This window comes from Asterias rubens, chromosome 19 (assembly GCF_902459465.1).
Source record: "Asterias rubens chromosome 19, eAstRub1.3, whole genome shotgun sequence".
In the NCBI taxonomy this organism is placed as follows: domain Eukaryota; kingdom Metazoa; phylum Echinodermata; class Asteroidea; order Forcipulatida; family Asteriidae; genus Asterias; species Asterias rubens.
This window is the reverse complement of record NC_047080.1, coordinates 7,620,691-7,646,390: the sequence shown is the minus strand read 5'-3', so window position 1 is coordinate 7,646,390 and position 25,700 is coordinate 7,620,691. Positions and strand designations below refer to the sequence as shown.

At 38.8% G+C, this 25,700-nt stretch overlaps 1 protein-coding gene and 1 non-coding gene across 2 annotated transcripts; both read right to left on the bottom strand.

The window, feature by feature from the left end:
• Positions 1-5,763: 5,763 nt before the first annotated feature.
• LOC117303285 (glycosaminoglycan xylosylkinase-like) lies at positions 5,764-22,926 on the bottom strand. Its single transcript, XM_033787446.1, has 8 exons — positions 22,775-22,926; positions 20,327-21,072; positions 18,905-18,991; positions 13,637-13,746; positions 12,725-12,899; positions 9,455-9,646; positions 8,709-8,768; positions 5,764-6,983 (listed from the first exon to the last, which is right to left on the bottom strand). Exons 2-8 carry the CDS (start codon positions 20,926-20,928, stop codon positions 6,776-6,778), a joined length of 1,434 nt encoding a protein of 477 aa, XP_033643337.1. The 5' UTR covers positions 20,929-21,072; positions 22,775-22,926; the 3' UTR covers positions 5,764-6,775.
• Positions 14,247-14,319, bottom strand: Trnai-aau. Its single transcript has one exon. It is a non-coding gene; the product is annotated as a tRNA-Ile (tRNA).
• Positions 22,927-25,700: the final 2,774 nt, after the last annotated feature.

Below are 25,700 nucleotides of genomic sequence, written 5' to 3'. Positions count from 1 at the left end.
TTCACATTGGAGTACAGGAGTGGCAAGCTCAATGGGGATGCAGATGGCCTGTCTCGTCGCCCCCATCATGAGACTGCAGCTAATTCACAGACTGTTCATGTTGAAGCTGTAAAAGCTGTAGTAGGGCTCACATAGTGTTTACCTTGCCAACTCAGCCGAGTCACCCACCCCATTTGTAGAGACTCTAGCCCTGCAAGGCACAGCAGTTCCACCAGACATTGATAATCCTCCACTATGGCCCGGCCAAAGTCCCATTCCTCAGATGTCCACAGAGGAGTGGAGACAGTATCAACGTGAAGATCCTACCATTGGGAAGATCGTTCGATACATGGAGGAAGGACAATGTCCCCAGGGGAAGTTGAGACATCGAGAAAGTCATGATGTTGTTGCAATCCTACGGGACTGGGACAAACTCACATTTCGAGATGGTGTCCTGTACCGCCAACGTACAGAGAAAAATGGTGGTAGAATTTTCCAACTTGTTCTCCCCATGCTGTACAGGGATGTTGCTTTCCGTTGTCTTCATGATGAAGCTGGTCACTTTGGTCGTGAGCGGACTCTTGACTTGATCCGTTCTCGATCCTTTGGCCCTACATGGCTTGTGATGTTGATAATAGGATTCGCTCATGCCCCAGGTGTATCAGGCGTAAGATGCCCCCAGTTGCTATAAGCATTACAACTTGTGAACCAATGGAACTGGTGTGCATCGATGATCTTTCCATCAAAACCACTGGTGGTTCACAAGCGGATATTTTGGTTATCACCGACCCTTTTAGCCGTTATGCCCAAGCAATCCCAGTACCAAACCAAACAGCTAAAACGACTGTCCGTGTACTGTTTGACAATTTCTTTGTCCATTATGGATTTCCTGGTAGACTTCATTCTGATCAGGGAAGGGGTTTTGAGTCCGATGTTATACACCAGTTGTGTAAAATAATGGGCATCACTAAGAGTTGAACATCCCCATATCAACCCCAGGGAAATGGTCAAGTCGAACGTTTCAACAGAACATTTCTTGAGATGTTAGGGACATTGCCAGAGGACAAGAAGTCAGTGTGGAAAAAGTATGTTGCCCCCCTTGTCCATGCATATAACTCCACCAAGAATGATGCAACTGGTTTCTCACCGTACTTCCTTATGTATGGTAGACATCCAAAGCTTCCAGTCGATATCTTTCTTGGATTGGAACCAAGAGAGTCAGCCAATCGAACCCAGGGAGAGTATGCAAAGCAATTGAGACAACGCCTTGCTGATGCATACAACCTGGCCTCAAGTCACTCTGAGAAGTCAAACTCCCGTAATAAGGCTCGTCACGATATCAATAGGAGAGCTGCCATCTTGCACCCTGGTGACAGAGTTCTGGTTAAGGTAGTCGCTCCCACTGGGAACTAAAAGATTGCTGACCGATGGGAACAACATCCTTACAAGGTGGTCAAGCAGGTAAACCCTGATATTCCTGTGTATGTGGTGAAACAAGAGCAAGGTGGATGTTCTACTCGAACACTCCATAGGAACTTGCTCCTGCCCTTCAACTCGTTGCCACTCCCTGTACCTACTTCCACTGAAGGCATAGCGAGCAAGGCAAAGCAGACACAGAAACCCCAACTATCAGAATCTGATACTGAATCGGATGCACCCATAGTAGAAGACTCGGTGTCAGATGACGATGACCCCCTTGTACGGGTCCCCAGGTCCCCCCTTGACAAAGACCCAGCAGAGTTATCAAGCCCCCTAACCGTCTTGGCTTTTCCCTCCAACGTGGAGTACCAGAATGGAAGGAAAAGGCAGAGTTTCTTCAATCCTTTATGAGTAACTTCAGTTTAGAGGAAAGTAAGGATGCGTGCATTGCTACAATTGCTATTTCTTTGTCATATTTTTTTAGGCATTTTACTTGCACAAATGGACATGCGTAGCGGTTGTTTAGACTTATGTCGGGACGACATTCAGAAAGCAGGCGCGCGTGTAATGGGATGAATTTGCAGCCCCCCTTTTTTTTTTTACCCCTAGTTTACCTATGTCCTGCTCGGACTAGGGCGAGTCTAGAGGTGGGTGGTTGCCTGGTGTTGTGTGATGAGTGGGTGATTGGTAGCAGGCTTTGCAACCAATCACGGCGTATTGAGGAAGGGATGTCTAGGGGTCAGTGACCAAACCCAAGAAATAGTTTGGCACTTGGCTACTGGACACCGACAGAGGACGGATAGTGTAAGAATTAACCCTCCAAGTTTCTTCAAGAATTACACTTTGCCTTTGTCGGACATCTACGTTGGATTGCGCCAGCCCAGCTCATTACATCTTAATAATTGTATATTCATCCCCTGTCCTGCTCTAGGCCTAATCCAAACCAAGAGAGCCAGCAGGAAAGCGTTTCAGCGTTACAGCGTTTCATCAACTGTCTTCATCTTCACTGCATTTTATTTGTCGTAACCAGTTGTACCAGAACAGTAATCCTGTCCCCTGATCAAGGACAAGGAACTGTTTCTGAAGTCTTCAAGTTTACCATCATAATCTTCGCAGCCCCAATATCTTCAACTTTGCTGGAAGAACTTTTTCATTGTCACACCATCTTCAATTCAAGGCATCTTCAATTCAAGTTATCGTCAGCGTCCTTCCAAGTCCACCACCAACAGATAGGCCATTCATTATTTTTGTTTTATATTTCCATTGTATAAAGTTTCACTGTTATTTTTGTTGCATTTTACTTGTCGAGACCCGCCGGGTTTACTTCTCCTCTTTTGTAGTTGAGATTTTATTATTATCTCATTTGCATTGTATAAATACAGCGTTTTAAATTCGCCTCTCCCTTTATAGTAGTCGGTGTTTGAATAAATCTTTCTTCATATTTTACAACACCACTTAAACAGCGTGTCCCTTGTAAAATTTATTATGTTTCAGCACAGAGTGCGCTAGCCGCACTCAAACCTGTTACACTTGTTTCGGAGAAACTAAAGCGGCATCAGAGGCTTAAGGGATGACTGTTCCAGTACTGGGACGAATATGCGAATGGAGAAAGAAGTGTCAAAGATCTCTTGAGTGTATCTGCAGGGGCACATGGACCGAAAGCAGTGTGAACTTTTGAATGTTTTTGTTTTGGTATTTCAATAGTTGAAATATAAACTTTAGTACTGATATGCTGTTTACTGTTTATTATCCTTATTTTCTTTTTGCTTTATTGCATTTGATTATTTACTTTTTTTTTATTAGAATGTTTTGGTCGGTAACAAACTATTTACCATATTTTTAAATGAGTAGTTGTTTATCTTTCAAATCAACTTTAGTACTGATTTATTTGCTGTTCATGACCTGAATCCTGCATTAAAAACTCAACCCCATTTTACCCAGTCCCCTAATTCGGCACCGCTTTGTATGTGCACTCATGTGGAATATCTCACCACAAGATAAACAAAACTTCCAGGAAATGTTTATTTTGTGTAATTAACTGTATTATGTGGACCCCATCCCTAACTAGCTCCAGACCACCACTGCCCCTAGGGCATGGGCATTGGTCACCCACAGTGTAGGAATATATTTACCTTACTGAAATTGCAACAGTAAGTAGGCCCTTTATTTATTTGTTTGTGTCATTTCAACAAAAAATTTGTAATATTCATTCATTTGAGTTGTTTGTATTTTCTTTTTTTCTCCAATCAGTGTTTGTGATCACATAGTTTTTTTTACAACATTATTTCACAAAATGTTTAATCTACTTTTTGTTTGTGAATACTCTCAGACTCAGCATTGGCGACCCATTGAATTCTACTGATCTAAGTTTTGGTTTATAACAGGGGTACAATAAACTTTTGTTTTCATGAGCACTAGTCTCCCGCTTAGTGCTGCTAATTTAGAAAGTAAAACTGGCTGAAAAAATCATCGAATCTCAAGTTCAAGCAGTTGATGAGTTAGGGAGATGGGAGGCGGCAAAGGTACAGTAAGTGGTAGGGAGGCACATCATTTTCTAGTTTCGTTTGCTGGATGGAATAAAGAATGGGATAGATTGGTGGACATCAATAAGATAAGAAGCCCAGTGCCGCCAAAGAAAGAACAGAAAAGACGTAAATACTGCAGTGTTAAAGGCAGTGGACACTATTGGTAATTGTCAAAGTCGTGTATCTCAACATATGCATAATGGTGTATCTCAACATATGCATAAAATAACAAGCCTGTGAAAGTTTGAGCTCAATCGGTCGTCGAAATGAACTATTCCTAGGATACTGTGGTGATGGTATTTTAATTACCTTATAACATAATATTGTGCATAAATATTTGTATTTGGTGTAAACAACAATAACAGGTCTACTGAGTCAATACTTCCATTATTGTGTTTGGGTTATAACAAACAAAAATCAGGTGACCGCATTAGGGTCTTGCACGTTTCACCCAAAAACAACTCATTTCTGCAGAGAATTAACTTGTCAACAACGAGAAAAACCCATATTGATATACGTATGTATACTTAAAAGAAACTTATGATGGGAAGAGTTTCGGCGGCTAAAGTTGGTGCAGTATCAACAAGATGAATGAATGTTATTAATGTTCATTTAGACTTTCGAAGAAAGAGGGAAAGTTGTGTAGATTGTTGAGGACAGATTAGGAAAGATTTAATCATCCAGCAACTGAGACAGAGGTGCCTTCAGCCAAATCAGGTCCAGTGCCATCAACAAAAGATGCCAGTAGCAAAGACTGCCAAGGAAAAAGATCATCACCAACTGCCTTTCTCGCCAAATTAACAGGACAGGGCAAACTTGGAAAACTACATTCAAGAAGTAATGCAAAAAGATCATCGCCAACTGCCTTTCTCGCCAAACTAACAGGACAGGGCAAACTTGGAAAACTACCTTCAAGAAGTAATGCAAAAAGATCATGACCAACAGCCTTTCTCGCCAAATCAGCTGGACAGGGCAAGCTGGGAAAACTACATTCAAGAAGTAAGGCAAAAAGATCATCACCAACTGCCTTTCTCGCCAAATCAGTTGGACAGGGCAAACTTGGAAAGTTGCATTCAAAAAGTTATGCATGAAAGCTGTCCTAGAAACTTTATTTTTTTAAACTGGACAGTGAAAGGCGCTTTCAATGTAGGGATAAGGAAAAGAATCATTTCATACAGAAAATCGGTGTGGGACATTGCTCTCAGCAGGTTCCACAGACCAACATTCAAGCCTTCCAACAAAGTGTCTGTCAAACTCACAAATGACATCGGAACAGTGAAAGGCGCTGTCAATGCAGGGATAAGGTAAAGAATAATTATACAGAAAAATGGTGTGGGACATTGCTCTCAGCTGGTTCCACAGACCGACATTCAACCCTTTAAACAAAATGTCTGTCAAATTCACAGATGACATCAGAACAGTGAAAGGTGCTGTCAATGCAGGGATTAGGAAAAAAATAATTTTATACAGAATGGCAAAGGTTTTGGGTTCCAATCTTAACCAAGTTATGTGCCTGTTAACCTTATTTTTGCCCACATGATTTTGGAAAGTTCTGAGTATACAGTGCTTGTAATCAGTGTGTGGTTAAACCAAAAGTAATATTCTTTATTGATAAAAAAATTACATTTTGTAAAATAGTTGCGATACTCCCAGCTAAAAAAAATATCAAACTACTTTAAATCCCAAGTTGACAAGCTCGGTGGTCTTGTGGCAAGACGTCTGCTTTAGAATGGCAAAGGTTGTGGGTTCCAATCCTGCCTGAGTAATATGTCTGATTGGCCTTTCCCCCCCCCCCCCCACCCACATGATTTGGGAAAGTTCTGATTATACAGTGCTCAACAATAATCAGGGTACATTGGTTAAACAGAATAATATTCTTTATCCTCAATGCAAGTGAAACATTCCAGTGAAATTGTTGCGATAATCCCTCCTAAAAAAAATATCTTTACCAAGTTGGCAAGGTTGGCGGTCTAGTGGCAAGACATCTATCTGTTGTAGAAGGCAAAAGTTGTGGTGGTTTCAATCCCACGAGTAATATGCCAGTTGAGTTTCTTAATACAAAGCAGCCGTTTTTACAAAACGCTTGGATTTATCCTATCTCGAGTTAGGATGAGTAAACCGTCCTAACTTAGGAAAGGTTCAATGCATTCTACACGAATACGGAACTGAACTCAGTCCACCTTCATGTACATGTAAGTCCTAAGATTAATTTGAAGTTGGGAAGAGTTTCATGAAATCGACGACAGAGCTGGGAAAAGTATTGAGTGTACAGTGCTTAACCCTTTAGAGACCACAACAGTTACCAATATGCCTATTACGACTGCAAAAGGTCAAAGTACAGAAAGTGTTTTGTTTGTTCTTGTAAATAATTTCTAAAGTTAATGTTTCACATTATTTTTTTTGATGGTATTTTTGCTGTAAAAAATGCACAATTAGTAGTATGTCTAGGTATAATTTCACAGAATGAGTGGTCTCTGAAGGTTTAATACACATCAGTGTATTGGTACAGCACCAATAATATTCTTCATCCCCAATGCAAATTTTACACTTAAACACGCATCAGGTTTTTAAAAGCTTAGCTTTCGTTTCATATAGTCATTTTGATAATTATGTTGTCCATAATAAACATTTCAATAATGCATTACATACATTTTATATCATACAAAATATCAAAAAAATGTACAAAAATAATGCAGTAAATCTTTTGGGCCATATCTCCTGCGCCCAAATTGATTTCTACATGTCACAACGTTACCATGCGAATAAGATTCTTATTGCATAATTGGCCAATGTACAAAATCAACGGCTGTGAGTTCAATAAATATAATACTTGGGAGTTGTGATACTATACCTCACTGAATCAACACAAACTCTTGGCCATGTTTCTGTAGACACTTATGAATGACCTGAATGACGGTGATGAGTCGACGATCCATTGCCTGCAGATGGAGCGCAGTCAACACAGGAGCAAGTGGATCATGGGATAGCACTCGAGCCATCACGAGGCTTAAGCGGCCATCTTGGAGTGACAACAGCTTCGTCCATGTTGATTTCCGTATTCTAAGTGGCAAGCAGATTACGCATAGAAATTTCAATAAATAAGGATGTCCTTCAACAAAATTAATGATATATCCTTTAGTTCATAATCCTACATATCTGTGTTGCTTCATTTTATGATTATTATATTTATTGACCAAACCAACAGCGGACGAGCCGCCAATTACAGGAAAGGATAAAAAACAATTAGAAATATTCATATAGCCTATATAAAAACAATCTGATATGTACAAAGTTAACAATAAAAATAGAATCATCTTAGGACAGAAAAATTAAAGCATACATTGAAGATTAAATAAAATAAAATAGGGAACAGAAACAGACCACCATGAACGACTGTGAAAATATATTTAAAATAAATTTTAAAAGCAAAAGCCTACATTAAATTATAAAATAGAATAAACAAAAAAAGACGAGGGAAATAAATTTAAAAACAAATAAAATATAAACAAAAATATTAACAAATCGACATAAACAATACCGAATAAAAATAAAACAAAGCACTGTAAATACATGTATACGTACATTAGTTACTGGAAGAGGATATGGCACGCAAAACCTGACCACGAAAGGAATTAAGAGAAGGGGCTCCGAACACATCACAAGAACCATTGATACTATTTTATGTGGAGGAAATCCTTGACAAAAAGCCACACTTTGTCACATCTACCCAATTCCTTGGCACATATAAGATGTGTTTAACAGACTGTCTAGTATTACGGTTTAGGTACATGTAAGCCAAAGGGGTTGAAACTCAGTGTTGCTAAAATGACTGTGGAAAGATTTGTAGAGAAATAGACAGTCATTCAAAATTCTTCTCTGTCTAAGGGGTGGAAGTCTGTCTATTTTACATAGGTCAAGATAATCCAAGTTATAAACAGTGCCATTGTTTAGTGTCCTGTGAATAAATTTGAGAAAACGAAACTGAACTCCCTCTAGTCTATGTGCTTGATGGGCTGAAATAGAGTTAAATACAATAGTACAAAATTAAAGTTAAGGTCTGATGAGAGAACAAAACAAGGTACATAAAACATGCTCATTCCTTAAGGAGCGAAAGTTACACCATACTAAACCACTCATGCGATTGGCTTTTTTGATAATAGTATTAACATGCGGAATGAAAGTGAGTCTGCTGTCAATAAAAATACCAAGATCTTTCTGGACATCAACACGACTAAGAATATTATCACCTAAGGTATAATCAAATTTGACAGGCTTCTTCTTAAGAGTCGGTACACTATGTACTACATGTATCATACCCTTGTCACCAAGCCGGGGTGAATGGTGCGACTAGTGTCAAAGTCGCGACTATTGATTGCTTAGTCAAGAAGCAAAGTTTCTACTGTTTTTCAACTCCTCAGACTACTACAAAAATAGTCATGACTACATGCTTGGTGAATCAATTGCCAAGTAGTAAAGTACACTAGTCGCCCAGACCTACTTGTCACTTATATGATGATAATAATATTAATAATAGTGCCTTATTATATGGCACTCCGAGTCGTCACTCAGTTGCGTTCACGGTGCTTCAGCATTCAGTATTTTTCCTGCAAGGTATGCAGTAATTATTTTGAGTTATTATAGGACAGGATGAATTATAATAATGTTTGAGCGCCATACATGTAAGCGTCACTGGGTGACGGATTTGAGCGCTACATGTATAAGAAGCCACTTCTATTCTATCCAACAACCTTACAGCATAACCTTAAACAAAATGATGAAACTTACTTGCAGCATTGCTCCAGAGGCGCTAGTACACTTCTCTCATCATGGTGTGGATTGCCAAAACTGAAAAATTATAGAATTTGTTTAATACATTAAGTTTGTCAACGCCAAATTTTGAAATAGCCATACTCAAATTTAAATTTCTCCATCATGACTACACACTAAAATTATAAAAATTAAGAGTTTGAAGACCCTTTTCATGCTAAACTTAATACGAAACTGGGACCAAAAGTAAGTGAATAAAGCAGGAGAGCATAGCTATGCGCTCATTCAGTTCCAACAAGCTATTAGGAAAATTAACTTCATTACAGGCTTCATTTTTTTTAAGAGAGCCGAAATTGTTCTTGTGATTGAATAGCTTATTGCACTACACAAATGTATATTTGTTGCAGAGGACATATACTCCACAGGGAGCTGAGATGGTTTGAGAAATGAATTTAATAGCCCAGTGACCAGGAGTAATGATGTTGGCAGCGCTTTGAGCACCCCTTCGGGTGTGAAAAGCAAAGCAAAGGTAAAAACAACTGTTATTGTTATTATTATTATATTCAAGACAGCTCCAATCTTGGTTTCTTTTTCATGTTTTATAGCTACATATGAAAATCATATCAAACATGCAACTTTGTAATTGCAATACTGTGGAAATGTCCCAGCACAGAGAACATGGTACACTGTTTTATTGGAAGAAAAGAAAAAGGATAAGCAGTCAATCAGCTGAGAAAGTTTACATGCACGTATGTTTGATTTACCTTTTAGCACTGTCCATGAGCAGCAGCATTCCCTGGTCCCCATCCTCTTCAAATGTTTCATACTGATGACGATCAGCGTTACCAATTAAGTAATCAAAGGCTGCTGTATCAAACATATCAACAACCTGTCGATGTTCCTCAATGGGGTAGGTCTGTAAGATCTCTTGGCAGTAATTAGTGTCTAACTCCCACCTGCAACATCACAATCAAAATGTCTTGTATTAGACTGAGCCATTAAAAGGATCGACATATTTTCACAAGTGTACCAACTTGAAGGCTCAGGTCTAGGAAGATTCCACTTCATGAGGCAGAGCATATAGCTATAGACTTGAGTGGGGACTAAGCTTGGGCGATATCACGATATTATCGAATATCGCGATATTAATTTGGACACAATTTCGATATCGGATGGATTTGGTTTTAATCGAAATATCGATATATCGCGATATATCGATATATCGATTAAATATCGCGATGTATTTGCTAGCTGAGACATCTTGCACCCCATAGGTTTGGAGTAAAACCAGAAGAATAGGTCATTAGAACACCTCTCTTATGCTAGGACTGTCTCTTCTACAACTTTCACTTGGAGTTTTAAGACTGATGATGTCAAATTTCATTAATCGCGATTATATCGAATACCGCGATATATTGTCGGCGATATATCGTGAATAAAATAAATCGATATCGCCCAAGCTTAGTGGGGACGATTTTCCAAGGAGGCCTGTGTCCTAAGCAGCTAACGTACCATAAAAAAAATTAAACAAACTGTACGCTAGGGAGGAGGGGGTTAAAATGCCTGCCGTATCTTTCTGAAAAATGTCACGCTACAAAAATTTACATGCACATGTAGCTTCATGGCCCTCTTTTGCACCCTTACATAAGACGCAGTTTTTTTTTCGTTTTGTCTGTTTGACCTTTTGAAAGTCAGGCGGTCTATTATTTCTTATAAAAGTGTGTTCATAATTAACAAGGTTTGCCTGCAATGCACATTCAAGTATCAGGTACATGTATCTTTATCTAGATAAGTGTGAACAAATTTTTGTTTGTCTTCGTACATTTTTAGGAGGAGGGAGGGGGTATTGAAAAAGGGTATACATGTAGTTTGTACGCTTGTAAAAATGTTGCTTGTGAATGGCCCCTTACTTACTGTAGTGTTAATACATGAACAACACCTCAGAGCTTGAATTTTACACACTGGACGACTAGACAAGTCCGACAGTTTTGTGTTTTTCAATGCAATAACAATACCTCCAAATCATAAATTTATCCCAAATCGTGCAGGTGGGCATCTTTTAGTGCAAGGGTAAATGTTGCTTGTGAACGGCCCCTTACTTACTGTAGTGTTAAAACATGAACAACACCTCACAGCTTGAATTTTACACACTGGACGACTAGACAAGTCCGACAGTCTTGTGTTTTTCAATGCAATAACAATACCTCCAAATCATAAATTTATCCCAAATCGTGCAGGTGGGCATCTTTTAGTGCAAGGGTAAAACCAATGTATTTTCTCTATCCCAACCAACTGCAATTACTACATAAATTAAAACCTTTTTGTGCTCCCAAACAGAATGAAATTGGCCAAACTGGTAAATTGGCCAAATTTGGATGCTATAATGTATACACTGCCTTGCTATTATACCCCAAATAGTGGGAAACTACGTGTAAATAAGAGGTGGTCTTTTAAAAATCGCTCGAGGCTTACATGTACACTATCTCTTTTAAGATGCATTTTTGTACACACAATTCATGCTATTACCATATTCTTGGATATATGCGGACAAAAGGTCGGCAGGGTTGGTAATTAGCGGTTGCCTGATCGTCAAATCAGGGCTCGAACTTGGGGGGAAAATCCACAAGACCGCAGGGCTTGTTGCTCAGAATTTTTACTGGACCGGAAGATTTTTTACAAGACCAAAATTTTATTAGGAAAAAAAAAAGTTAACACGATAGAAGAGCAGGCTTTTTTCATCCCTTAGGAGGCTTTTTTTTGCTGTGAAACCCAATCAATAAAGTTCCATATACCTATACTTCACGTAATTCTCGCCGCCTCAAAAAACAAAATTCTGATTTGACAGGCAAATCACCAACAAAACACTGCAACGTGCAGCATTCATAAAAAGATCGTCATAAAAAGATTGACCAAAAATTTGACAGCACTAGTCAGAAGCTCATCACTGTTGGTAGCCATACTTAGCAAGACGTTTGGCAACAAGACCTTACTTTTAATCCATGCAACACAGGGATTGCAACCAGACCTTCTTAATGCAAATTCAACACTCCTTTGTAAGGTATCAGACTTTACACATGGTCAGTGGTAAACAAACATCGCTGTACTAAGGTGTGCCGCCGGGCCGGGTACCAACACATCACTCCCCGGGTGCATAAACATAAATGGTTGGAGACTAGATGTAAAAGGTGTGGGCATGAGTAAACTGAATGGAAAAATTGTATGCAGCCTGATGCACGTGAAAAAAGGACGGATTGACGTTCCGCAGGCGTGCTAAGAACACTGGCGTGCTCAGAACACTGATTTGACGACAAGTAAAACAAAAACTTTTATTTTAAATGAGATTGAAATACATTTTTTAATAAAAGATAATATATTTCATATAATTATTTGTAATAGTAACTATATTAGTATGCATAAAAAAAACACAAGACCGCCGGACTTGTTCGGCATAAAGTTTACTGGACCGAAGCTAAAATCACTGGCCTCAGGCCTGCGGTCCAGCGTGAAATTCGAGCCCTGCAAATGCCAGTGAAAACAGTGACGGGCAAGTCAAAACCCTTTCTTCACTAGCCCGCAGGGCGATAAAAAAAATGGTTCCTCTTTACAATGGATAATCAAGGATAGCAAACAAGCAAAGAGATTCCTGCTTCAGTTTAAGGATGGCGTTGCCTTGGAAAGGGCGAACTGGTCTATACAACTCATCTTTGTAACTATTTGTTACAAAATAAATATGGTTACAAGATAACAATGATCCACAGAAATATCCCTCAAAGTTGCACAGTTTTCCTTTTACTTTTCTAACTGACACGGTCGGTCATTTTGTGGAGTCAAACATTTACTCCCCAAAAATAAAAAAAGACGTACATTATTTCAAGGCATATTTCTATGGATCATTGTTTTTTACTTTTAAATCATCTTTCTCACCATGCTTATTTCGAAACAAATAGTTACGAACACTATAGACCAACTCGCCCTATCCAAGGTAACGTGTTCCTTTAAGCTGAGCGGTGTAACCTTTCCCAGTGGGTACTTACTTTGCTTTCTTATTTTCGCGGTAGGTTCTTGCCCAAAGATGCCTCCATTTCTTTAGTTTCTTGTGCCTAGGCAACCACATGGTTAATGATCCTTCCATCATGCCGTCTTCATCTGAACACGCTGGGTCTGATGGTTTACAGTAGTAACATTTGCCATAGAAGCATGTCTGTTTGTCTGTGGAAGACGGGAGTTTAGGCACAGTTAAAGGCACTGCAGCCGATTTCAAGAAACATAGCTTAATCCTATCTCAAACTAGAACAAGTAACCCTGCCTAACTTAGGATGGGTTCAATGAGTCCCAACGTCTTCGGATATGGAACTTAACTCATCCTAAATCCTAAGATTTATCCCAAGTTAGGAAGAGTTTGGTGAAATCAACGGCTGGACACTTACTCAAAATAACTGTTAGCATGAAAACTTACTCAATGACGAGCAATGGAGAGCTGTTGAGAGTATAAAACTTTGTGAGAAACGACTCCCTCTAAAGCAACTTAATTTTTTAGAAGAGATAATTTCTCACTCAAATATTAAAAGACTTCAGGCCTGAAGCCTTTTTTTAGGCACCTGAAATTTGTGCAACAAGGGTATTCATTATTCTCTTGCAACTTTAATGACCAACTGAGTCCAAGTTTTCACAGGTTTCTTATAATGCATATAAATTTTGGGATACACCAAGTGCTGCATGTACCAAAGGTTTTCAGTGCCTTAAAGATGGTAATCTTGTGAATAAGGTCTTTAACACTGATGAAAGAACAAACATAATTATCATAAAACCCAAGTAGCCTTTGCTGAATTCTTTTTCTCTGAATATAATACCCACTATTGATTTGAGTCTTTGATCACCACAAGTCAATAATATATTTGATCAATTCCTGCAGCAAGAAAAGTGGAACAAACCAATTAAGTGCTTACCCTGAGTGGAAAACGTTTGCAGCAGTGACTGTGATGCCACTGGCTTAATTTCAGTACGTAAATTTACTCTTCTTCCGACAACAATCGGTGCCCTGTGAAATCCCAAAACCCTGCATAAAAAGAGAAATGTTTCTCATAACATTCAATATTGCCATCTTTAAAATACTACCTTCTCAGTCCAAACAAGACCCAACAACTCATGAGGGATAAAGCAACCTGGCACCATTTCATCAATGCTGCTTCTACTATTCAGTCAAAGGAAGAAGGAATGATGAAAAAACTACCTCATTTTTGAGGTCTTGAATGTTAAAAAGTTGGTTTGGAGCATATGTGGTAAGGCCAAGTAAAAAAAGAACACCAGTTGATCGCCCAGGTTTTTCCTAACAGAAGAGGATGAGGGCCTTCTTACATGTATTTGTTATTCCTTTCAAAGGTGGCTACCAAGCATTTAACTCAAACTGGCCACCATTTCTTCAGTTTAAAGTCACCACTTACTTTATTTAGTTACAAGTTCTTGAAAGATTAACAAGTTTTAAGAGATATCAATATAAACCACAAGGGAAACTGACTGGGTAAATTTGTAAATGATTTTTGGGGTTGAACAAAGAATTGACTAGAGTGGGATTCGAACCAACGACCTCCAGATTATTGTGCCGGCGCTCTACCAACTGAGCTATCTAGCCCTATATTGGCGATGTCCCTATTTTGTCAATATCTTTGTTCGGGGGTGCCAGTCAGAAGAGAAGAGGATGAGGGCACGTTAATATGGAGGTCGTTGGTTCGAATCCCACTCTAGTCAATTCTTTGTTCAACCCCAAAAATCATTTACAAATTTACCCAGTCAGTTTCCCTTGTGGTTTATATTGATATCTAAAACAAAAAGTCTCATCCCCTTAAGGTGATCCCCTAGCCGCCGCTTCCCAGGTTGTATCGTAATTTGGGTGTGATCCCTAGCTACACGGCAGTTAACGGTTGTATTGCTTAAAATTAGAAAGAAAATACATGTAGATGTGGCCTCACAAAAAGATGAGGGAGGGGACCATCAACTGTTTTTTTTTTCATTTGCTGGCATTTGAGTTCATGCCACCTACATGTACATTGTTGCTCCCCAAATGTGGAACAATCTCCCAGAATCCATTAGAAATTAAAACTCCTTGCCAATTTTCAAGAAATCTCTTAAAGGGTCTGGGTACTTTTTGTAGGACACAAAACCTAATGGCTACATATTTACATAAAACTTACAGTTTGAAGATAATATCAATGGTAGAAAGCTTCCCTTCAAATGTTATGCTGAGGTGCTGTAGTTTTTGAGAAATGAGTATAACAAGTCACAACAAGAGTTTTCGTCCTCGTGAGGCATTGAGAAACAAATTATTTTAGCAAAACATTTTTGTGTGAAATTGTTTAAAGCCATTGGACACTTTCGGTAAACAGTATTTTCAAAGGCCCACACTTCGTGTATCACAACTTGTATACAAAATAACAAACCTATGAAAATTTAGGCTCAATCGGTCATCAGAGTCGGGAGAAAATAACGGGAAATCCCACCCATGTCTCCGAACATTTTGCCGTGTCATGACATATGTTTACTATAATTGTTTAATGTTTTCTCAAAAAGTAAAGGATTTCATGGAACAATATTTCAAGAGAAGTCTTTTACCATTACCTTATTATTTATAATAAGTTATTTGTAAATCTGTGAACTTTTTTTTTTCTGTTCCGAAATTGTATAATGGCTTTAAACAGTCACATTTCTCAAAAACTACAGCACCTCAGCAAGTAGGGGAAGCCTCCTTATATCATTTAATGTAATACATTGCAGTGTAGTTCCACTGTAAAAAAGTGTTGTTATGTAAAGTAAGATCAGTTCATGTCTTCTTGATAAAATTATATCACCGTTAAAAGATTGAATTTCAGTTAGTTCTCAAGACTCAAACCTGGTTGCAAAAACGTAACCCTCCACACTCGGGAGGAGGGTTACGTTGTCACAACTACATGTACATGTACCACAAACCATACCTAGTGAGTAGTGAATTTGTCAGTAAATTAAAAGCAACAAAATAATCCAGTTATTTTTGTTGCGAAAATCACAATACCGGTACTAGTGATTATTTGTTTTTGACTCAGAAGAGGGAGCTGAGGCAAAGTGGCATTTATTAAGCACCATGGGTTGAGAACAAACCTAATGGCTTTTCTAATCATTGACCACTCACACAATACACTACAAAAAAACACAGGCAGAAAACATTAACTATAAAGTAATGTACACAATATCTATTCATGAACATTATAAATTACCATGCAGAAAACAAAAGACAGAGCTACATTTACCATGTTTATCTTATTCTGACCATTAGCCTCCACGTCCTAACCATGCTTGTTGCTCCACATGATTTTTTGCAGTGATTACAGTAGGGTAGATTTTCCACTGCCAGTGTTTAAAATATTAAATTTTGGTGTAAAAACCAACACAAAGACCCCTCCACTCTCCAGAACAGAAACATTGCAGATTGCAGCTCTACAACTGTTCATGTGCACAGGCCAGCATGGTCTACTTGAGCCAGTGTTAATCCAGACTACCCCCCCCCCCAACACCTCCATCATGCCCCCACACACAGAAAGTCTTATGCAAGGGAAAGTATCATATTGCACTTCTGGGAAACCACAGGTGCACATTCTTGTCCTTGCTCTACTGTGCCCAGCTATGGTTGGGCACAGCCAGTAGTGGTTGTTTATTGCAATAAACAATAAAGTCTGGAATGTGTAATGGTGTAACTAAGATTGAAAGTGTTGGTGTTTTCCAAACCTACAGTACCTGGTGCTTCTATGAGCTGGCTTGCTGCATTTATTGATACAGAACAACAGGGTTAACAAAGTATGTTGCATTGCATACATGGGTGCATACAATTCACCATGGTGCAACTTGTACATATTTGCATAACTGCATGCATTACAAGTACATTTATCTGCTCAGAATTATAGGTCCTTAAATAGTGCAACAAAATAAAAAAAAAATTAAGAAACGGATTATTGCATGGTTTGTAACTCCTCCTGGCACTAATGGCAATTGGGGTTTATTAACGCCATTGGACACTTTCGGTAAACAGTATTGTCCAAGGCCCACACTTCGTGTATCACAACTTCTATATCAAATAACAAACCTGTGAAAATTTAGGCTCAATCGGTCATCCGAGTCGGGAGAAAATAACGGGAAAACCCTACCTTGTTTCTGCACGTTTCCTCGTGTCATGACATGTGTTCAAAACAAATTTGTAATTCTCGCTATCGAGAATTGATATTGTTTTAATGTTTTCTCAAAAAGTAAAGCATTTCAAGGAATAATATTTCAAGAGAAGTCTTTCACCATTACCTTCTGTAAACCCTGTAAGTTATTTGTTAATCTGCGAACTTTTTTTTCTGTACCGAAAGTGTATAATGGCTTTAAAGGCAGTGGACACTATTGGTAATTACTCAAAATAATTATTAGCATAAAACCTTAATTGGTAACTAGTAATAGGGAGAGGTTGATAGCATAAAACCTTGTGAGAAACGGCTCCCTCTGAAGTGATGTAGTTTTCGAGAAAGAAGTAATTTTCCACAAATTTGATTTCGAGACCTCAAGTTTAGAACTTGAGGTCTCAAAATCAAGCATCTGAAAGCACACAACTTCGTGTGACAAGGGTGTTTTTTTCTTTCATAGTTATCTCGCAACCCCCGACGACCAATCCTGATTTTTCAAAAAAGAGAAGGATGAGTATTTAAAATCAAACAGACCACCAATTCTTTAGTTTGAACCCACTGCAAACTTATTTTGTACATAATCTATTTGTCTAATGAGGACCAGGGTTAACCCTAACAGTGTCAGATTATTACACTTAAAAAAAAGATATATTTTTTACTAATCTTTTAAGAACCTGCAACTACATAAAGCAAATGCTTGGGAGCCACCTCGAAAAGAAATACAAAATGCTCCTTATTAAAAAAAAAAAAAACAGACGATCAACTTTTTTTACTTTGCTTTAAAAAAAGGCTGTGGACACTATTTGGTAAATCCATAACTATTAGCATAAAACCTCGTCTAATAAGGGTGGTTTTGTACATGTAGGCCCATGTACATGTAGGCCCATGTACATACACATGTAGTGCAATTCAAATACTGAAAGCCTATTAAATAGGTGAAGGCCACATCTGTATGCAATTAGGTTCCTATTTTCTTCCTCAAATTGCTCCTAACCACTAACCAACTGTAGTACTACTACTACACATTGAGTAATGACCCCATGGCACACAATAGTTATTACACTGTAGTGTGTGGAGTCTGTGAAAGGGGGAGGGGTGGGGTGATGAGGGGAGTTTTTCTCATGTAAAATGTATGGTAGCATTTGAGATTGAAACATTGTGGAATGATTGTTGGTTGATGCAAATTCACTGAAATGCTTATTGCCTTTGTGTTTACTGTGTGATTTCTATTTATAAGGCATGCTAACCCTCTGGCAATTACGGCTCTTTGCTGCAATGCAAGTGACAATGTAACAATTCAAATCCATTTAGTGAGTGTGCAAGCAGGCTGCCCAATTTCCATGATAACCTGTGAAATTCACCGCTTCCAAAATCCGAATGAGAAAGTTTCAGCTGAATTACAGACCCAGTGTCTATTTGCTCGAAAAACAGCACAAAAAAATGTCTCAGTATTTTCACACGAACATCAAATCAACCACATCAGTCTGGCTGCAGCATTCATGCATGAATTATTTCTTAAAATATAATATTTTAATGATTTGTAAGGGAGAAATTTCAGGTTTGTAGGATGCTTTGTAACAACGTTGTCTCCTGACGATGACTACAGCAAGCTAGTCCAAACAATGAGACAAATTTTAAGAACTAACTCAGCAAGGTTGCAGTTAATAACGATCCTATTAAGCTAAAGTAGTAGTCCCAGCTAATTTTCAATACCTTCTGCCCAGGTAGTAGTTAAAAAGCAGGACAGTTCTTTTCAGAACTGAGAAGTTTCCAAAACAATCTGATAAATCTACTACGCGGTAGTAGAATATAAAGACAGTTCTCTAAAGAACAACTCTACTTGGCAAGTAGATACACACAATGATGTTACCGCAAACCAAATACAACTATATAACAACCAAGTTTTGGGATAGAAATTGCACCTTTTATTGCAGGGTCGCTACCCGACTTGAACTCATTTAACACTGTATGCATTTGCTACAATTGATCTGTACACTATGGAGTTAAGAAATGATATCATGTACAAACCTATCTAAATGGAAAGCTGCAATTTCTCCAGTATGTCTGTCGTAGCCTGCATAGGGTGTGCCTTCAATAATCTCATCTCTCTTGTATCTACAAAAATAAAAAAAGTAAAAATATGTCAAATAAATTACTCAAATACTACACTTACAAAAATGATAAGACAGCATCAGGCCTTGAATTGCAAAGAGGTAATAAAGCACTATTTGCAAAATTAAAATGTCCTTGCCCTGTCTAAGATGAAATTCGAGGCCTGCAACAATAGCTATCCATGAATGATGGCAGGCTTTTTAAAAGATTTTGTAACAAGGATTTCAGCCTGGAGACTTTTGTCAGACTTTTAGTCATGCAGTCACATTATTTTATTGTTAACCCATTAAGGGGTGGACAGGATGCAACTTATTTGGTCAATATATTATAAACCTAGAGTTCCTTTTACATTTGGTACCCCCCCCCCCCCCCATGGTGGTATTCCCCGCCCCATATACTGTCTTCATTGGAAGTTGTTGAGGGGTGGGTGGGGGGTATTTCGAAACAAGAGGAAAATAGCGTGTTAAAGTATGGAAACATTCTCCCACATCAGGCATGTTCCTTTTGGGTTCCAAACAAGTAGTTACAACGTATAGGCCTAGAAAACTAGTAAGAAATGCATTTAGGAACACCAGGAAGAACATGGGAAGACTTACAAGATCATGGAAAGAGCAATGAATACAATGCATCTGGGTTCTTGTAAAATTTCAAGACCAATCCCTCAACAACCCTTACTTATTACCGTGATTACTTTCTTGGAGCATTCGTCAAGTTGTATTTTTCAAACAATATTTGGGGGTTTTATGGGCTGATGGTTGAACAAATCATAAATCAAGATTTCAGCCTCAAATGATTTTTACACAACCCTTTTGAAAAAAAACATATGGGAATCGTTTAAGAATCTTATATGAATCAAATCTTTGTTTTAATGTGGATGTACCTTAGTAACCTTGTACTGTGGTGGTGCATTTTTATGTCTTTCATCTGGGGATGCAATTTGTATCAATATTATAACCTTGCAATGCCATATAGTTCAGCTTTGTGCTGCCATTTTTTTAATTTTTTAATAAAAATGAATGTACGAATGAATGTGTGAATAAGAAGCGTCAAAAATCTAAGAATCCTATAGGAATCTAAAACCTACATGTACAGGATTCTATGTACACAATTTACATTTTGCCTATAGACCCATTGCACAACGCGCAGTGTACTTGCACGTGCTTCCATTTTGGGGGTCGAAATGTGCACAAAAGGATGGTACACATGTTTATGCACCAATGCGAGTGTAAACACTTGAACCATCCTTTTGTGCACGGTTGACCCCCAAAATGGAAGTGCATGCAAGTGCGCTGCACGTTTTGCAATGGGTCTATAGGACTTTTTTGTCAGAGAATTTACCTTCCTGGTTTGAAGACAACCCACTGTCCTCCAGACAGAACTAATCGAGCCTTTAGTTGTGTCCCTTTAAAACCAACGTCTGCTTCAGCAATGCGCCTCGTTGCCATAGCATGAAGAACTGCTCCAAGATGCGGATTGTGTCTTGGCGTAATAGCATCAGGTTTGACCCAGCTTGCCGTCAGGTTCCATATTGCACTTAACGTTCTCAAGCCACCGGGTAAGTCCCGAGGTATGAGGTCTCCTTCCAAATCCCACAAGTCTTTTTGTTCTTGATCTACCTCATCTACAATTCTAATTAGATGTGGAGGTCCCTCTTTGATGTCAATTGCATGGTTTTCGTCTCTCAGTTGTGCTTCCCTCTCTCTTTCTCCTTGATCGTCTGACGCGTCTTCATCGATATCAACAATTCTTATTCTTGGAATGGTTGGTCTGGCTCTTGGTGCAGCCTTTGGCTTGGATAGTTCTGGATTGTTAGCACCGTGCTCCTCCTGTCTACGAGGTTTATTATCGTTCAACTGGGATGGTGTCAACAAAATAATAGCAAACCAGATCAAAATAAAAAAGATTGTCGGTAAAACTAGTCTCCTTCTTTTCAGCCACATGGTTCTTTAGTTCGCACAAGAATAGTTGGTACATGTACACACATGGATCTAATCTCCGTTAAATGTTTCCATCTCATACAGTTTAAGAAGCACAGCTGCCTGCTGGTTTAACATCAATCTTCATTGCATTAAAGACTCCATGACCTGTGTATGAAATAAGAAAAACAGCTCAATAACAACACTATGACAGAGTTATTTATATAATGTAAAGGAGGCAAAAAGTTGGGCAAAAAGACCTGCTACATGTAGCTAGACTCAAGGGTCAAAGTAAATAGTAACCTGCTGGCCCGAGACCAGTGAAAATGTCTTTGGGCCACCGAAGTCACCAAAACCAGATAGCATGGTAGGACACTGAAAAACAATTATGTTCTTCAAAATATCACTGAATCCTTCTGGGCTGCAGTGTCCATTATGGGCCCAATTTCGAAGCGCTGCTTAGCGGCCGATTTGGCGCTTACTGTACAATTTTCATTTCTTAGCGCCGCTATAAACCGTAATCACATGAAAACGCAAGCTAACGCTACAGTGCTTCTGCACAAAAAATAAATGACATATCAATGCAAGTTCATAGCTAACGCAAAATATGGCCACCTTATTTTTCTGCTAACCAGTGAAATACGCTGGCACCTCAGCAATTTTTTCTGCTACAGTAAGCACAAAAATTTGCTGACAGTTAAACAGCGCAGTGAATATTATGGGCCCAGGCAGTACTATCTTTTGGTTTTACAATGTTATGGTTTTGATTTAACCGCAAAAAAATCACCCAAATAATAGACCCAGTAACTGGGGCGCTGTGTTCCTTTTTTGAAATTTTGACATATATGACAGAAAATGTCAAAATTTTGAAAAAGGAATACAGCGCCCCAATTACTGGGTCTCCGCATGGAGGAAGGAAGAGAAGGAGCTCGAATGAAGGGACTTCAAAAGTCAATCCTGTGGTACCGCTGTCGTTTAACGACACCTCGTAATCACCCACATACCTTATACAAACAATGGGCGACCTGGCGTATGTGAGTTTGCGCGTGCGCACTTGGTTCTTCACTCAACTATGGTGTCGTATGTCGTATGGATATAATACAGAAAAAAACAACTTTTTTGAGACCTGATAAAAATTGTGCACACTTGTGCCCACCAAATCGAAAAACACAATAGACCTTATGCATTGACGTCATACAGCCACCATCTTTGAGGTCAAATGGTGACGAAACAATCGATTGGCCAATGAACAACCTCCTTTTGACCTCAAGGCGAGGGCGCCGTACTGAAATGACGTCATGTGCATAAGGAAGGTCTATTGCATACCAACCACCCTCGTGTGCTAATACCCAAATTTTGAACCACCGCTAGTGAGCGGAAAGTCACAAAAAATGTAAAATATACCATGTTTCCGTGAAACACCATAAACGGTAAATGAAAACGTGTATATTCACAATTTTTGTCTCCAATGATTCAACTTTACACAAAGGCAATGGTGCAGAGTGGCGGTACCACACCTTATGTACAAAGAGATCTAATCCTGCTCGTTAATCGGCCGTCCAGCTGGAGGGTTTCCTATCTTTTTCCACTGGTCAGACAGGGGCATTGTCAGGGTTTTCTTTTGTTACTCTGTCTGTGGTTTTGCGGGTCGTTCGAGCTCCTTCTCTTCCTTCCTCCATGGTCTACCCAAATACAAACAAACATTAAACATTGAACTTCAAAAATATTGAACAAAAGCAAAAGGTCGTTTTAGAAGTTAAAACAATTACAATGCAATTCAATAGCACAAAACTGAAGAGATTTTGTTTCACTTGGTGAAATTCTGTAGACAGCATGGAGGTAGAAATGGTCACTGGTGTGGTCTGCCTACCTTGTTTAGTTGCGATAATTTTTTTATAACCCTCTCCTGGTCGTGAGGAGGAGGGTGAAACGCTATCGCAACTAGTGCTAAGTCACTAAGTGGGTCTGCAAAGGTCCTTTCCTCAGAAATTTCAGCTATAAACTAGCTGTACTGTACAAGCTAGCTCCACGTTTGGGCAAACTTAGAGTGACATGACACACGTGTACCTCCATCAACATCAAGATCTCTTGAGCCAATATTTTATGTTCGCAAACTAAATAACTAGCTAGGTCACTCGTGAATGTGACAACAGAGGGCGCTAACACAGTGCAAAAAACTATGCACGAAAAAACACTAGCTTTTTACAGTAAAACTAAGAGAAACAAAAAATTTACTCTTGTACTTGAATCTAAATTCTGCTTTGATTACAAACCAAAATGTCCGTGTGTTGCATATTGCTTTCTTCTGTTAATCAGCTGTTGTTTGCTTATCCTAAAAATCACGTGGAAATCAATGGTTTATCTTTATTAAGAAGAAATTTCATGCTTGTGCTTGGCAGCTCTGAAATTGGGCCACTTCATCTGAGTTGATTATTTCCGGCAAAAAATGAAGTTGTAGAAACGACTCGGACTTTTTTAGGAGTACATGTAGTAAACTTCAACGCCCAACCATTGTGATTATGGTTATAACGATGGAATGTTCATGATTATGTCATTAAACTTGTAGGTGAAACTTTGTTTTTTCATCAATGAAAGCGGTGCCAGTAATGAAATTCGGTCGATTGTTTCAGTCTTGGACTATTGAATAAAGTTTCAAGCTGTAAAAATAACTTTTCTGGGGATATTATTAATTATGGGCGATTGACGCACGGAGGAATTGGACGTACTTCTTCACTGGTTGGAGGAGTGAGGTATAATGTGGTTGCAGGAGTGGGACTGTCTCTTCTCCTGTGCATGCTCTGTGAGCCATGCACCGACATAACGCATCGCAGGTTGTATCCAGATTGTATCCAGGGGATCTTGCAACCCTAATGTCACCTTTTAACAAAGGACAAGGCCTCATCGCTAGATTTTTAATATCAGTTCCACATGGTTCCACCATGGAGGCATAATGGTTCCACTCTATGTCTCCGCCCATCACCTGCCGACACACAAACAGCAAAAGTGCAAGCCCAAGAGAGACCCTTCACTTTCAGTGGTATTGTTACGGCAATCATTATACCATGGAGGTAGTGGAGGTAGCTACCTCCATGATTATACGAACTCACACTGCCTTCTCGTTTTCTGAAGCCGCTGACCGTAGAAGAAGTTACGCGACATTGAGGAAGACATCAACATCGATCAACACCGCCATACCGGAAAGTCACGTACCCCCAAAATCCACTTCATTGCCCATCATATCGGTCGATTTGAGAGCGCTTCTAATGAACAAAGTTTTTTTTTCTCCTGGCCCTGTCTAGAAAATACAGCTTTCTCCATGGAAAAACAATAATTCATGTACATTATGCGACAACTGGCAATCAACTCGTCGTCAACGGCATATATTCTTCTGGATTAAAACTGAGCAATGGACTACAATGCAGAACGGATGTTCCACTCCAGCCCATCGAGATAAAGATGAGGAACCGAGTTACCCCGTTTCGAGGAGAAGTGAGGCAACATTTAAGCTCATCAGTGAGGGAGCAGAGGAGACGTGAAGAATTTTCCTGGGGAAACAGTACTCCCGGGATTTACCAACTATTGGAATCATATGAGAACGGTTGCTGTGTGGCGGTGGGGTTAAAAACTCTCGGGACTTTCCCGTAAGTTTATTTTCCGGGAAAATGGCTCCGAAGTCGTCGAGTCCGTGTTCCACCTGTATTATTGCGTCAGCATTTTGAGGAAATAGTGCCTCCAATAAGAACAATGACCACAATGATAGCATATGCTGAAAGTGAAGGGCTAATAATAACAAAAACAGGAAGAAGTATTATTGGTCACATGTTTTGCGAGCGAATTTTGTTGCCAACACATAAGTGTTGTCCAGCGGTATTAGGGACTTCAAATTGAGCAAAATACGTACCGTGGGTAATTCACTAAAATAACTGTTTCCTCGGTTTTGGGGAGGCAGTGAATATGCCATCAGAGGAGTCGGTGATATGATATTGGTCGTTCCAATGCCATACTGGTCAATGAATTTTTAGGCGTTTTGGCCTATCAGAAAAAAAAATAGTTGCAAAGGTTTTAACAAAAGAACAAACCAAAATTGACAAGGATATTTTAAAGTAAAAGAAAGTGCGTGGTGGAGTAAAACTATTTGTGTTCGCATGGAGGGCAGAGATTCACGTCAAAACAGACAGAGGTTGCGTTCACTTCTCTACCCAAAACGAAAAGTTGAAAATAATGGGGCTTAAGAACATTATAAAATTAAATGAATTTCGGTATAACGTAATATGCTTCACATAGTACTTTTTGTAGGCCGACATTCAATAAAAAACAGATCTCTTGAAAATGTTTTTTCTTAACAATATTGGTTTTATACTGAAATTAATGTGTCAAAAAATGTAGGCGTCATTGTTGTTCTTGAGTGTTATTGTTTTATTAAAAAAAAATTGTTATTAAACACTTACCGATGTCGTAGTTTTGTTTTTATTTGAGTGTATTAAACCGCAAGTTTGTCAATAATTGATGTGATTTATGTTATGCAAGTGGTCACCTCGATTATTGGTTAATGGTTGCATTTAAGAACAATTATAATTCAATATTTCTAACAATAAAAAATTAGTCATGTGTTATGATTTTGTTCTTCTTCATGTGTTCATATCCTTTCTATAGGTCTACTGATAAATTCTCAAATTTAACTATTTTCCAAAAGATTCATATTATTGAATTGAATTGACTAATTTCATTTCAATATTATGACTCTTTTGGAAAATAGTTAAAATTTAAAATTTATCAGTAGACCCAATAGAAAGGAT

Excerpts from the sequence above, each read along its gene's own strand:
- LOC117303285 (XM_033787446.1), bottom strand. The coding sequence starts at position 20,928 with ATGTGGCTGAAAAGAAGGAGACTAGTTTTACCGACAATCTTTTTTATT. Across the intron at positions 18,992-20,326 it reads GTTGTCTTCAAACCAGGAAG|ATACAAGAGAGATGAGATTA; the intron begins GTAAATTCTCTG and ends TTATTTTTGTAG. Across the intron at positions 6,984-8,708 it reads CCTCTGGAGCAATGCTGCAA|AATACGGAAATCAACATGGA; the intron begins GTAAGTTTCATC and ends CTTGCCACTTAG.